This window comes from Parasteatoda tepidariorum, chromosome 10 (genome assembly GCF_043381705.1).
Source record: "Parasteatoda tepidariorum isolate YZ-2023 chromosome 10, CAS_Ptep_4.0, whole genome shotgun sequence".
NCBI classification, from domain to species: Eukaryota; Metazoa; Arthropoda; class Arachnida; order Araneae; family Theridiidae; genus Parasteatoda; species Parasteatoda tepidariorum.
The window spans coordinates 49,610,416-49,625,455 of record NC_092213.1 but is presented as its reverse complement, the minus strand read 5'-3'; the positions used below and the strand labels follow the sequence as shown (position 1 = coordinate 49,625,455).

General features: G+C 26.8%; 1 protein-coding gene across 1 annotated transcript in view; it reads right to left on the bottom strand.

Moving 5' to 3' along the window:
* Positions 1–13,424, bottom strand: part of LOC107447107 (proximal sequence element A Pbp95) — a gene marked incomplete at its 5' end in the record, with an annotated part of 34,294 nt that extends 20,870 nt beyond the window's left edge. Inside the window, 10 exon segments of the mRNA XM_043051827.2 lie at positions 1,013–1,107; positions 1,540–1,631; positions 4,516–4,622; positions 4,933–5,015; positions 8,640–8,707; positions 8,802–8,966; positions 9,389–9,461; positions 9,579–9,686; positions 11,458–11,539; positions 13,346–13,424. Of these exon segments, the coding sequence (XP_042907761.2) occupies positions 1,013–1,107; positions 1,540–1,631; positions 4,516–4,622; positions 4,933–5,015; positions 8,640–8,707; positions 8,802–8,966; positions 9,389–9,461; positions 9,579–9,686; positions 11,458–11,539; positions 13,346–13,424 (952 nt within the window).
* Positions 13,425–15,040: the final 1,616 nt, after the last annotated feature.

The window sequence follows — 15,040 nt, the reverse complement described above, 5'->3', positions numbered from 1 at the left end:
ATATTAATTCACAATCAATACTTTAAATCAAGAAACTAGATTACTTTACATTGTTCTTATTAAACATCTTAACATTAAAGAAACAGTAAAAACAAATTTTTAATTAGTTCAAACATTTATCAAAGAAAAATACTCAGCCATTAATGCTAAACAAAAAATATCCAACCCTTAAATAAACTTTTTTAATATTATCTCACCAACTTATGAGTTTCAATTTATGAGCTGTTAACTGTTACACATTAATTATAATATAAATCAGTTCTTAAAGATGCTTTTGGAGATTATACTTGCAGTTTCAAAAGTTTTATAATTTTATTTTGCATCAAAAAATTTTCATACGGTTAACTAAAGAATATAATTTAATAATTTAAATATATTAAAATCAATGCACAAATAGAACATTATATATTTTGCCATTGCAATTATTTTTTATTCAACTAGTCTGAAATTATTTTTTGCGAATTTGATACTCCTTTATCTTGCATTTTTATGTTCCAAATGCATTTTCTAAAAAACAATCACTTTTAGTTCCAAAGGATTTTATTTTTAATTAAATCAAAGCGAATATTTCTCTCAGAAACACTTTTTACTTACATTTTATTTACTTCACACTTAAAATTTTAAATAGCAGTTATTTATATAATGAAATCATTTTTCATATATTGAAGATTAAATAAAATTAATGATTATTAAAATTATATTTATTTATGTACTTAATCATATTAAATTTAGATAAAATAAAATCTAATATTTGAAATAAAACTATATTAAAATTAAGCAAACATATAAATTGTATTGTAATAATAAACATATAATTGTAACAATAAACATATAATTGAAATGGCGAACATGTAATTGTTTAATACATAAAATAAAATTGAATTGTAGAGTAAATTAAAATATATTAATTCATACTGCTATAAATGTAAATAATTCTGTTTTTCATAATTAGCTTTACCATTTTGCAAAATTCTTAACTAATAGTACTAAATACAAAAAGAAATACATTTACCATAACCATGCTTTTTTAAGAGCTCAATTAAACGCAAATCTTCTGCGGTTGTCCAGGCACCAATTTTCAAAGCAGGATCCAAAGTATTAACAAATCTTGAGGGGCAAAAAAAAACATAACATAGAATAACAAATACATAATAACAAATTTACCAACAGCTAAATTTTAGAATATTTTCCTACAATAATTGCATAAGAAAAAAAAATTCCTTCAAGATTTCTTGAAGCAATTAAAATTCTTAATAAGAAATTAGTGAAATCAAAAATTTTAGGAACAAATTAAAACGGCTTCTCTGCATTGTTGTACACAAAAGTTTAGATTAGGGCAATTTCTAAGACATTTTCTCCTTTATGAACAACTTTTTCATTGAATAATATGGTTTTAGGCAAGAAAAACAGCTATGCAACAGCTCTTTAATTGACTGAGCATTTAAGAACCCTTTTTAGATAACACAAACAGTTAGTCAGTGAAGTCAAAACTTTAATACTCACCTAGTCAAAAAATACTATAATTACATGCTTATTTACCTCTCTCTGATGGTGTATGTAGATCGTCCAGGTAGAAATTCTTTCATTTTAGTCCACTGTTTGCCAAATTTTTGCACACAAGCAAGAATCATCTAATTTGAAACAAATTTCATACTTATTATGGCTGTTAAAAAACAATGTTTATGCATAGCAAAAATTTGGAAAAAAAATCTGTAAAGACTATCTTAATCAAAATTAATATCTATCAAAATTTTTTATTCAACTTCCTTATTGAAAATACATTATGATGCTACATTGGCAAGGCACACTTGTACTACACAATTATATTCATTCTATTTGTATGAATCATTGACTATGTTTTCCTTAAATTTACAAAGATGAAAAACTCTCTTTTTTTATTAACTTAATTTTAATAATTTTTCAAATTTAATTTTAACTGAACATTTCAATTTGATTTTCAAATATTTTTGCAAGAGCTGACTGAAGTACTTAGATATTTTTGAAAACTGATTAAATTATCAAGATATAAAAAAAGGAACATGTTTTGTCCAGTATTTCATTTAGTTTATCATTTAACTGTAATTAATATATAGATTTGTGATTGTTATACCATATATGAGTCTGTGAATATAAGGACTAATTATAATTTTATTAAAAGCAGGGTTGGGTTTTTGACNTAAACTGTCAAAAACTGTCACATGTCAAAAACCTGCCAACCCTGATTAAAAGTAACTATAATGAAAACATATTGAATATCTTTTTATCAAAATATTTGTGATTTTGTATTAGTTTTAAACCAACTACCAAAAATAAGCCTAACAAAAATTTAATTATTATTTCATAATTTTATCCCATTCATAAAGCAAGACTGATATGCATTTAATACTAAATGTAACAAGTTTCAAGTTCTAAATGTAACTGATAGTCAGTTGCATCATATCTGAAACGAAAAGAAAAACAAAAATCTAATACATAAAAAAAAAATTTTGCTAATCCACTTCAACAGTAATTCATCTTCAAAATGCTCTGGGAGTCCTACAATCTTTGACTACATTATTCTGTGTGTTTTACACTTATATAGCAAAAACAATTTTCTAATTTACCTACTGATCTATTTATTTACAACAGCATATTATTTACTAACATTATTTTTTAAATCTAATGAAATGGGGGCTGCTAAATCCTCTCTTTTCTCAAAAATAATTCAGTATAAAGAGAATTATTATCATGATTTATAACAAATGAAAACTCTTCAGTTATTCAAAGAATGACAACATTTAGTTACTCTACCACAACAAAGTTAGACTTTAATCGTGGTGGTAATAGACTTATGGTGGTAGTAGACCCATCATGGTAGTAGCCCCATCTAGAGGTCCTGAGGTGTGACGATGAGAATCAAGATACTAAGCTACATAATAGGTTATAATGCTCTTAAAAATATTATATCATATTATAATATAATATTATACAATAAATGTTTCATCATGGTATAAATTTTGAAATGTGAAAAATTTTAAATGCTTAATCACTATATTAATCTCTAAATGCTTAGTTACGATACAAAAATATAAATGCTAAACCATAATTTTAAATGTTAACTACTTGCAATAAATGTAAAATGCAATCATACAAATGGCTGTAAAGTAAAGCTGCTCGAAATTCTCAAAACATTTTAAAGAAATTTAACAAGTTGTTTCCTTTTACAGGGTATCTGCTACATTTTAGATTTTCAAATTCATGACTTTTCATGACTAATTCCAAGAATTCTTCATGACTTTACGAAGTTACTATTTTCTCCGACAAAAATACAATAGTAAATTTATAAAAGCATCATAACATTTATTGAACTGATAGGTGTAACCAAAACTTTTATACTCTGCATCTTCCTATTTATAGATTTTTAATTTAAAAAACAGAGAAAATAAAGATCTGAAGCAATAAAATAGCTGAAAAAATACAAAAGTAACTTTTTTCTTTTTTCCGCAGAATTATATTCTGAAGATACTTTTCTTGTTCAAGGGAAAGAAAAGAAATACTTCTGATTTTTCTATTTTCATTTCGGAATAAAATTAATTTGCCATTCACTGGCTTGATTCAGCTAGAATTTTAAATTGATGAAATTAAAAAATAAATAATAAAAATTCTGAAATCACATAAGTTTAAAAGATAATTTGCTCTAGAAATGTTTTTTTTTCTTGTCATTTTTTGAAAGAACACAATTTTTAAAGAACATGATAAAAACATTTTATATTTTAATAAAATATAACTGTGAGTGGGGAATTCGTTACGAATTCGGATATTCGGAACACTAAGAAATTGGGGGAGCGGTAAATTCCAGTTTAATAATTAGATTTTTTGGCGACCTAAATTCATGACTTTCCATGATTTTTTTTTAAAAAATAGTTAAAATCATGACATTTCATGACAAATTTTGCTCAGTACCGAAATTCAAGACTTTCCATGATTTTTCATGACTTTCCAGGTGCGCAGATACCTTGTTTTTAGGAGTAAAAATAAAAAATTATATACAATTGGAAATAAAACTTAATAAAATATAATGTATTTTATTTAAATTCCTTAACCAGAACTGAGCAATGTTAAGATTTTGGTATCATAATGTATCATCACTCTAACATCACGATATCTCAATACATCGCAATGTTTCGTTACATAAATGTTTTACATTGATGTTGTGTAATTGTGTAATTTTATATAGAAAAAAAAGGCGGCGGTCAGGAGGGAAGGGGACGTGCAGGATAAATAATAGCCGAAATAAGAAGTCGACCGCTTCAATAAATAAGTAATAGTAAACATTCTAAATATTAAGAGATTAAACTCCAAAAATATTTTTTGAAAATATATCATTCTCAATTTAAATATAATTCTAAAAAAAATTTAATAAACAATTTTACGTCGAATTTTTATTATTAAAATATCAAACTTGTTTCAAAATAGTATATAAAATAATAGAAATATAAGTAAAATGAAAATACAAATAATCCTAATATAACTTACCGCATCTTCCTCTGGTGTAAATGGTGTTCTTTTTATTTCCTTAGATATGGTTCTGTCATAACGATTCAGTATCTGGTGTCTAGTTCGTCCTTCCATATGACTGCATACTATCAAAATATTATATAAATTTTATCACAAAATTTAAGGAGCACATATTTATTTAAAATAAGTCATTATCTTTTGCCAAAAATTAGACAATTTTTAAATACATATTACAATATTGAGGCTAAAAATTTCCTTGACTTCTGTTTTACTTCAAGAGATATTTGGTCAAGTGTCCACTTATGAAATAGCAATGTTATTAATTTAATTAAAAACTAGATTGTTTTTAATCAAATAATTTGCACTAAACAGGCAAATTGAACAAATGAATAAAAAAATAAATTTAGCAATCAGACAGGAGAATACAGTTCCTACCATGATTCCAAGGTATAAAATTTCCAACTTTAAAAGCATCTACCAATTCCATCAATTTCTTGTCTTCTTCAGGAGTCCAATATCTGAAATAAAAGTTTTAAATCAGAAAGAAAATATGAAACTTTTTAAAGGTTTAAATGTATAAAAATTCAATGGGAACATCACTCTATTCAATAAGGAGAAATAGTGCATAATTTACTCTCTAGGGAAATTGTATTTCTTATAGTTTTAAAAGTCTTAGAATATTTTGCTAAATTAAAAACTATTATCAAGGAATTTAAAAATGGCGTGGTTTATTTCCATGCAATTTTGTTATCAACAATACATAGAAGTATAATTATTTTCAAACAGGAAAAACAAAAAATATTAATATTGAACAGTCTTAGAACATTAACAGTGATATTTTTAACATAATTTTTTTTTTAAATTTTTTATATGTTTTTAACTGTGATGTCAAATTTTTTTACGCTATGTTATCATTCAAACTTCAGCCATTTATGACTGTTGGCACAATCTTTTTCTTAGTTTAAACTTTTTAGTCTTTTGAGTCTGGCTATCAAGTTAAGTTTTGAGTCTGACAATAAAGTAAAAATATCTTCTTAGATGACTTCATTTATTCATTTAAAAAAAATACAGATAAAAAAACAAGATAAAAATTATTAAATTTTAAACAATAGGATGTAAATTTGTAATTCAGACTTAGTTATTTAACCTTATCTTCTATAATATGAAGATGTGATGGGAAAATAAAAACAGATTATTCTATACTCTTCTAAATATGAACACACATTTTTAAAGGAAAGTGAAGAAAAAATTTTAATTTTAAGTAAATAAGAAGACATTTTAATTATATTTATTTGATCCTTGAATTATAAACGTAAAATTTATGAAACATAAATATATCAGTAATTCCACAGTATAAGAAGAATATACTTTTAATATATAAAAAACAAAATTTGTTATTTGTTAGCTAAGTATTAAATTTAGCAAAACATATATTTTTTAAAAGTCATATTTTTTTCTAAAAATTCCAAAAAAGAGAGAGAAAAAATTATTATCTGGGAGAAACTCAAAAACATAAGGAGTTTTTATTTAATTTCCCTTACACATTTCTATCAAAGAGAAAACTACTCAGCACTTATCAAATTAGAAAAAGTTAATAATTGTTAAATAAAGTGAGAATATTGTTACATATTTTTTTCTTTCCTTTTCTAAAGCAATCATAAAGTTTACATTTAGTAGTTAATATTTTATATTTTTGGGATGGCTTCATTGACTGCATTTTGTAAAAAAAAATGGTTTCATTTTTAAAGCATAAAGATTTCATTTTTAATTAAAAACTTGGTACATTGACATGCCTCCTTACTTCTTTAAATTTCTACTTGAAAAATCTCTGAAAACTCCCTCCCTTACTATTTTTGAATGGATTAAAGCAACACCAATATAGCTTTAATTATCTTTATAAGCAAACTAACAATTAAAAGACAAAAAATTTGCAAAAAACTTTGTTTCTATACGGTTAAAATAGCGATGTGCATTATGTTATCACCCAAATAACAAGCTCTCGAAAAGCAAAGCATAGGTACAATATATTTGTTTTCTGTAACACTTTTTTTTTGTTTCAAAACCAATAAACATAAATGGCATTCTTTTGCGAAATTGTTTCTTTTTCACCCTAACCAAGGAATGGACCCTTTTTAACAGTTGAGTTGGTCAATATAAATCATAAGCATAACTGCAGTGAAACCTCCTGTTATGGACACTCCTGCAAAATGGACACCTCTCAATACGGACATATTTGTAATTCCCCGGGAATCTTCTATGAATAAATCATTATGTATATTCTCCGTAAGGCGGACACTCCCGTATCCGGACGCAGACAGTCATTTTGGCCATGAAACGTTATTTTCTATCTCTTCAAACCGGACACTACTTCTCTAAATCTGAAAAAAAAAAACTTTTTCTGCTTTAAATTGCAAGGAAAAAAATGCAACTTTTCTCTATTTTTAAAGAATGTAAATTTTTTGCCTTATCCATAACTAAAAGTACTGTTAAGCTATTTCACTACTGAACAATCAATCTTTCTCCTCAGTCACCTTGCCTTATCTTTGTAAAGAAAGGAGAGAAAATGATACTGCTCTCCTGAAATTATTCGGACAGCGGCATCTTTCGATCTTTTCATCTGGACCGCACAGGTTATGAGACCCCTCAAGTTGAAATGACATCTTAGATGCTCTCAATGCTTCTTCCCCATTAAAAATTTCTGTAATTTTTCTTATCAATTTGAAGACTGTGTTTAACACAGTTGGGATAAAAAAGAGAACAGAACTATTATCTTTGTGGTGTTCATATAAAAGAAACATTTATTCAGACACTTGATAGCTGATGAATTGTGAATAATCAACTCCATAGGTCCTCATGACTTAAGGTATGCATTGCTTTTTTTTTCTTTCTTTGAATCCTGGGAGGTTTACTTTTAAGAAGGTATTAACCATGTTCCCTATCAAATGATAGGTAGGTGTAAGGGAATGTAAACCTAATAATCAAAACCGACTGAAAACTGAAAGCTGCTACTCGGTATCATATGTCTAACTTGAGTATCTATGCTAGTAGGAAAATTATATTCATTTATCTGTAGCTACATCTAAAATTATGTATTTACATCAAACTTCTTTATATATTTTTATCTTTCTTAAAGTTTAAATAAATATCCTCGTAGATAGTAATTGTAGATTATTTAATTATTTCTACATCTTTGAAAATGTTCTAAAAAGAATTTAAGGTGTTATGTTAAACTTCATTATTAGGGTACCCTTCCCGTAAACAGACAATTTTTTCGGTCCCAAGGATGTCCGCTTAACAGAGGTTTTACTGTAGTTAAAGACTAATTATGACAAGAATAATTATGTACCATTTATTTTTTACTAATCTAAGGGTGATAAAAAAGGGACTTGAGTAACTTTGTTTGGCAATCCATAATATTCAGTACAATATTCAGACAACTACTATATTTGCATTTCAGTAAATTGTATAAATATATTTGTTGCCCTCTCCTGAGCATTTGTTGATATACATTTAAACGGTTTAGTAGTTAATTATTATTGCAGTTAGCTTACAATTCAATCAAATCAATAAAAATGAATTCAATGTATTAATTGTAAAAATTAGAAAGGTGTTGATAACATTAACTATAAAATTAAATGTTAACATTAAATTAATATAAAAAGAGAGTTATAACAAAATCAGTCACTCCCATTTAAAAAAAAATTTTAAACAATGTCATTTATTTAAAAATACCCTTTTTCTATAAATTACAGCTAAATTCAGTTATTTATGGTGAGGGAAAGGTATTTTATTAAATGAACATAAATTGAATTTAGTGCAATATTGATATAAAGCAAACTCAGTGGTGCGACAGCCCATGAAGGAACAAGGCCAACTGTACATATCCCAGTTTTCTTGACCTTGGGCTCTGAGGTGCAGATGTTCCGGTTGGGTGGTCAGTCGAATGCAGAACCCCCTGTGTTTAGTCCCCAAGGATGCTTGGTACTCATTTTATCAACCCACTGAAGTAATGAAAGGTTGAGTCAACCTAGCTCGGTCCAAGGATAAAACCCTGAACCTGTAGAACGGAAGTGCAAAGTGCTACAATTCAGTCACCGGGCGTTAAAATATTGATATATTCACTTAATAATTAAAATACTTACCTTTTAGTTAATTCTTCATTGAGATGGGTTTGATACCTTTCCAAACACTGAATAGCAGTCCTGTTGGTCTGAAAAATATCACAGACCAAAATCATATTTAACATTCCTATGGTTAAATAAAAAAGTTACAAATAATATTTAGAAATAAAATCGGAAACTTACCCCCAACTCCACTGCAATTGCATCCCAATTTCTTGCCTTATATCTATCTACTAAACGTTTTAACTTTTTATCCTCAACAGCAGAAAAAGCATCTTTGTTAACTGAATAACTAATGTAATTGTTCCACATGATTTCACATTCTTCTTCAGTTTTGTTTCCTTGCAGCTAAATAAATAACTTAATTTCAGAATATTTAATTTTCTACAAAAAAATACAGTAAAGAGAGTTATTTTATTTCAGATGCCAAAGACCATATTAATACCGTTGCACATCTTTTTATCCAGTTGTTTAGATCTTGTCAAAACAAAATGCAACTCTTAAAAGAAATTCTTAAGATTTATTTTTAGAAAATCTTAGTAAAACAGCTTACTTTTCTATAGCACTTTCCTACCAGTTAAAGTAGATTTTTGTGTACATTTTGAACATGAGTAAATAAAAAGAAAAGTCAAATATTTTTAATTGTATACAAACTAAAAATACAGGATTTGTTGAAAGAATACAAGTTTTTTTTATTGATTGCATAAACAAAATTTAAAATTATATACAATAAACAAAATAGCAAATTAATAACAATTAAAAATAATTACATTTGTTGCAGATATAGTCATCCAATCGAGTTTGCCCTTGGTATCCTCTAAGATTTCTGCTAAAGGCCTTTGACTAAAAAAAAAGTCAAATATTTGAAACAAGGATTTTAAAATATATAAATATTTTATGTTTAGAATATAGTTGATCAAACATAAACACAATTTTAAAAATAAAATAAGAGATAATTACCTTTCTTCTCTGATTTTCCTTTCCAATTTAATGATTTGCTTTTTAAGTATTTCCACTTCAAACTCTAACAAATTCTTATCTTTAATCTTATTTTTTATATAATCTCTCCTAAAATATAAAATCAAGCAATTAATTCATAACAGTTTTTATACTGACTGAAAATAAGATAAAAATTTTAAAGTAATTGTAATTTTCTTTTTGTCCATAAGACAAGCTTCATAAAGGGCTTCATAAAGGGCAAAAGGAAAAATCGAGGATGTTGTTCAAAAAAATCAGGACAATTTTTGGTGCAGTAAACATATATCACACTACTTTTAAAAAAGGCTCACAGCAAGATAAAAGGTGTAGTTCAATCTAATTCAGTTTAATTCAAATAAATTTTACCACAAAAAATAATGAAGGTTACTGTTTTTAAATTGAGAATTACTTTGCTTAGAAAAAAAAGTTATAACTGTTTCCAGTATAACTCATTCGATACTGAGTAACTGATAATAGTTAAAGGGAGATGTGGCAGTTTTGCAGAAAAAAGTGTAGGTAGAGGGGCAAATATATTAATTAATTCCAATTTTAATTTTCACAAATAAGGAGTATTTTAATGAATATTTTTTCTAATCTCATTTCATGAAATTTTAATATGTGCCTATAATCTCATTTCATGTAAGTTCTAATATGCAATTTTAAAAAGCCATATGATTTAACAAAATAAAAATACCTACTTTTCATAAAAATATTAATAAACTTCAATTCTTGACAGAGATTTGGACTATTCTTAATAAAAAAAATAAGGAAATAAAACTAGATTCCGAAAAGTGATACAAAATTTCAAATTATAATTTTTTGAATATGTGCGTGAACATTAAATTTAAATGTTATAATTATGTTTTGAGTTATAAATAAGATAAGTACAAAACGAACTCTTTCTTCACTCGTTATCCATAAAATTAGTATGGTCAACTCTAATTTTTATAACAAAAATAAATTTAACCTGTCTCATTTGAAATACAAATATATGTTTTAAATTGAATGAATATTAATTGCGATACGTGATTTTTTAATCAAGATAATATGAATCACGATGTTTGAATTTTAAATTGTGTAGAATCACAATCATTGATGTTTAAATCGCTTGGAAACAAATCATGATGTGATACTTTTAGATCACATGAATCTTACTGAGCAAATTTTAAATTCCAAGAATAAAAATTCCAATGTTTGATTTTAAAATGGTATGTATCTGAACTTCAACGTGCAATTTGTGCATGATTTGCAGTTGATATGAGGACTGGAAGATTACATGCATAACTCACAAATCGAGATTGAACTGCAGATGTATTTTGTAAACTAGGTCAAAATGAATAACCAAAATTAAGAATCGAAAAACATATCAGTCGAAAATAATGCAACTATTAATAAGAAATCCTGCTAATACAAACGTGACATGATCATGTAGAAAACTAAATGGAAACAATAAAAATATATAAGTCATAACATTTAATAGCAATTTAGAAAAGAAGAGTTTAAAATTATGAGTTAAAAAGCAATTATGAGTTAAATTATGAAGAATTCATTGCAATAAACATCCTAGCAATGACAGTAACTGATAGAGAAAAGGCCATTGCCAATAATCAAAATAAGGGAATAAATAAAGCATTTTCCTTTTAGAGTATTAAACAGGCTGATAGATGCAAGATTTATTACTATGCATTTCTCTTGATTTCTGGATAATAATACTTATGGACAGAAAAAAACAATAGTAATAATTAAAATAATAAGCTAGTTGGCACAAAACGTAATAAGAAGAAAATTAGAAAATACATTTTGCTAATGTCATTAATTTTAAAAAAAATATTAAACTACGGTTAAAATACACAATACTTACTTGGTTTTATATGGTTTAAGTACAATATTCAGAGCATTTGCAGCAACTCCTTCAATAAGATGATCTTTATCTACTTTAGTCCCTATAAAAATTATTCTTTGCTTTAAAAAAATAAACTTAATAATTTAAACCTAAAATAATAAGTAATTTCATAAACCTCATGAAATCAAAATTTAAAACAGTTTAAATTATACATAAACCTACATTATAAAGATATTAAATCAAAATTATAAAGTTTTGAAATTTCTTCAAAAACAGTTATTGGTTTTATCTTGTCTGTTTTTAGAAACCTGCTAATTTCAAAAACTAATAATAGATAATATTTAATACTATCAGGGTTGCAAAAAACCCACCTGCCCGATAAAACCCGCCCGGGTTTTACTGTGTAAAACCCACTCTGAAAAACCCAGTAAAACCCACCCTAAAGTGGGTTTTTCTAAAGATTGATTTCTTTTTTTATCCTCTGTTATATTAAAGAGCTATTCTATTGAAATATATATGTAGTTTAGCCTAAAAAAAATTAACTTCTAGTGAAGAAACTAATTGTGTTGGAGACTGGAGAGTCGCCTTGCTGGCTAGATTTGACTGAATGGCCATTGATTAGTCAGTGCCATTGATTCGCTTTCTATGCAAAAAAAAATTTCCTCAAATATTTTTTATGATTAAAATATAAATAGAAAGAAATTCTGTGTTAAAATAAGTTTCAAATGTGTGATGTATGTGAGCACATATAACAGGGATGGCGAACCAATGGCACGCGTGCCATTTATGGCACCAGGCACAATATTTTGGGCACGCCACCGATCACATTTGTTATTACACTATGAATTGTTATTACTCAAATGATATTACACTATGAAGCATATGTAACAATTAAATTAAAATTCACAAAAAGTGCACAAAATAATAAACAATTAATAAAAAATTAAAAATTATTAATAAAAAATTAACAATTAATACTAAAAAAGCAATTAATAACCATAAAAAACAAGCTAACAATAAATAACTAGCAAAAAAAAAAATTAACAGTCCTGCTTAAACTAGCATCTTACAACCTAATCTAAGTTATTTGTCTTCTAATCTGCAACAACAGCAGTCACACTGATGTTACTTTAAGTTAAATAACGCGTATAACTGAGACATTGCAAAATGTTTTTTTTTTTCAATGAAAATAGAGAGATTTGAGTTTATAGTATTTAATATTATTATTTTCCCAATAATCACAAAGTCAAAATTATTTGACGGCACGTGTATGACCTCATTAAACAATTTTTTAGAAAAAAATGGCACGTTGGTGTATAAAGGTTCGCCACCCCTGACATATAAGATTTTGCATTGTGATGTCAGAAGAATCTTTTTTCAGACTTTCACATCACTTTATTTGTATTAATTATCTATATGAAGTCAATTAATAAAATTAAACTTAATTATTAATATTAAAATAAGCTTTTTTAAAATAATGTACTTATACCTGTCCCCTCTTTTAAAAAAAACCCATAAAAACATGAAAAACCCAGAAAGGCCTTATAGAACCCAGAAAAGCCCAATAAAAGCCAGAAAAGCCCACCCGAGTTGGGTTTTTTCACAAAAACCCGGGTTTTTTGCAACCCTGATACTAATTAACACAAAACTTACAAATAATTTAGAAGAAATATTTCAACAATCTCTAATATCAATAGCTAGTATTTATGTAAAAATTGTAAAAGAATGTCCTGAAATAATGTAACGAACACTGAATTTTCAATTAATAAATATTCTTCTAACTCAATTTTTGATAATAAAAAACTTCATACATTTTGTTGATGAAATGCAAATGTAATAATACCAATTTCATTTCAAATACCTTATATACATAAAATGATTTTTAAAAAAATGCAAAATAACTTACATGGCCTAGGAGGGCAAAGATATGCAGTAACATCTTTCCTCGTTAATTTTGCATTAGTATCTTCATTATCAGGGGCAATCTAGTAAAAATAGTAAATAAAACAAAAATAAATTTAAAATATACAGGAATACTGGTATAAAAAGACTTAAATCTTAGAAATAGGTTTTGTGGTTAAAAATTTAATTACTTTCATAAAAAAATATAAAATATTATTTAATCAGTAAAATATAATTCTTCAGAAATCTCAAATAAATTAAAGTTTAAAACCTTACCACGTTGGTCACTGATTAAAATATTTGTTTCTCTGTATTCCTCAAAATATTTGTTCAGTTCAATTTTTCAAATTTTGTGATAGGTTATACAACTGGGCGAATTTATGTTTAAATGTACCTTTGGCACTGATTTAGAATATTCAGTCCTCCACAAAAGTGGTCTAAGTTATATTCCAATAATAGAAATCAATCACTCATGATTAGGGCTGCAAGTTCGTCGCGGGGAAAAAGACCCCAAATTCGCGGAAAATTTTAAAAATTTCACAAATTCTAAACATAAAAAAATTTATTATATAAATGATGCAAAAGACAGAAATTGCGCAAAAAATAAAAAAAGCTTAAAAATACACAACAAAAGTATTCCTTTGAATTTCAAGCAATATTAATATTTTTATTTAAATGAACAGAATTTTGGTAGAAAGTATTGTACATTGTCAGATTATTCTCACTTATCCTTCGTCTTTCATCACTAAATACATTTTTATACTTAGAAAACGATCTTTTCGCATCAACGCCACTTTTGCCAATTTTGGAGTGTTCGGTCTTTAATTTCCAAAACTCAATCAATTTTTCTTCACCAACGCGCAATTCCTTGACCTTTGCTTTGTAAGAAGAAATTGCTGTGAAAACTCAAACATTCTACATTCAACTTACTAGTTACAAGTCCCTACTAACTACTAGTCCCCCCCCTTCATCTAAGAAACTGGTCCATATTTAAGAAATCACAAGAAGCCGCCTAGGAAAACAATAGCATGTATAACAATTTTTCTGTCAAAGATTTGATTTATAACATTTTCCTTCTTTTGTGATTCCAATTTCTTTTGTACTCTTACTGACTTCAGGAAGGTAATTACCCTCCCTAAGTGTAGAAAGACCACCTAATATCTGATTATCTCTGAACTATTTTCATGTCATTTTGCTATTTATTCACTCCCCTAAATATCTAATCAATTTTACATGTTCAATTTAAGGTTCAGGAAAATAAAAAATTCTGTTTAATAAAAATAATAAATAAAATAAAAAATCAAATTTTAAGCACTATTCCCGCAAGTCAAGACATATGGAGAAATTCGCGGATTTTAGGGAAAAAGATGAAAATTTCGCGGAAATTCGCGCTGCGACAAACCTGTAGCCCTGGGCATAATTTATTGAAATTTCAACTCAAACATACAGGGAATCTGCGATATTTTAGATTTTCTAATTCATGACTTTCCTTGACTTAACGAAGTTACTATTTTTTCCGACAAAAATATAACAATAAATTTAACCCACTGGCGGTTAAGGAAATGGGCAAAATTGGGAGAATGTTTCTCCCCTATACACAGTTCCCCTATCAGTTAACATGGGAAAACCGGTTTTGCTATGCAGAGAAGACTGCAGGTTAAAATGCGACTTTTTACGTGCAGAACCGTCAGTGGGTTAA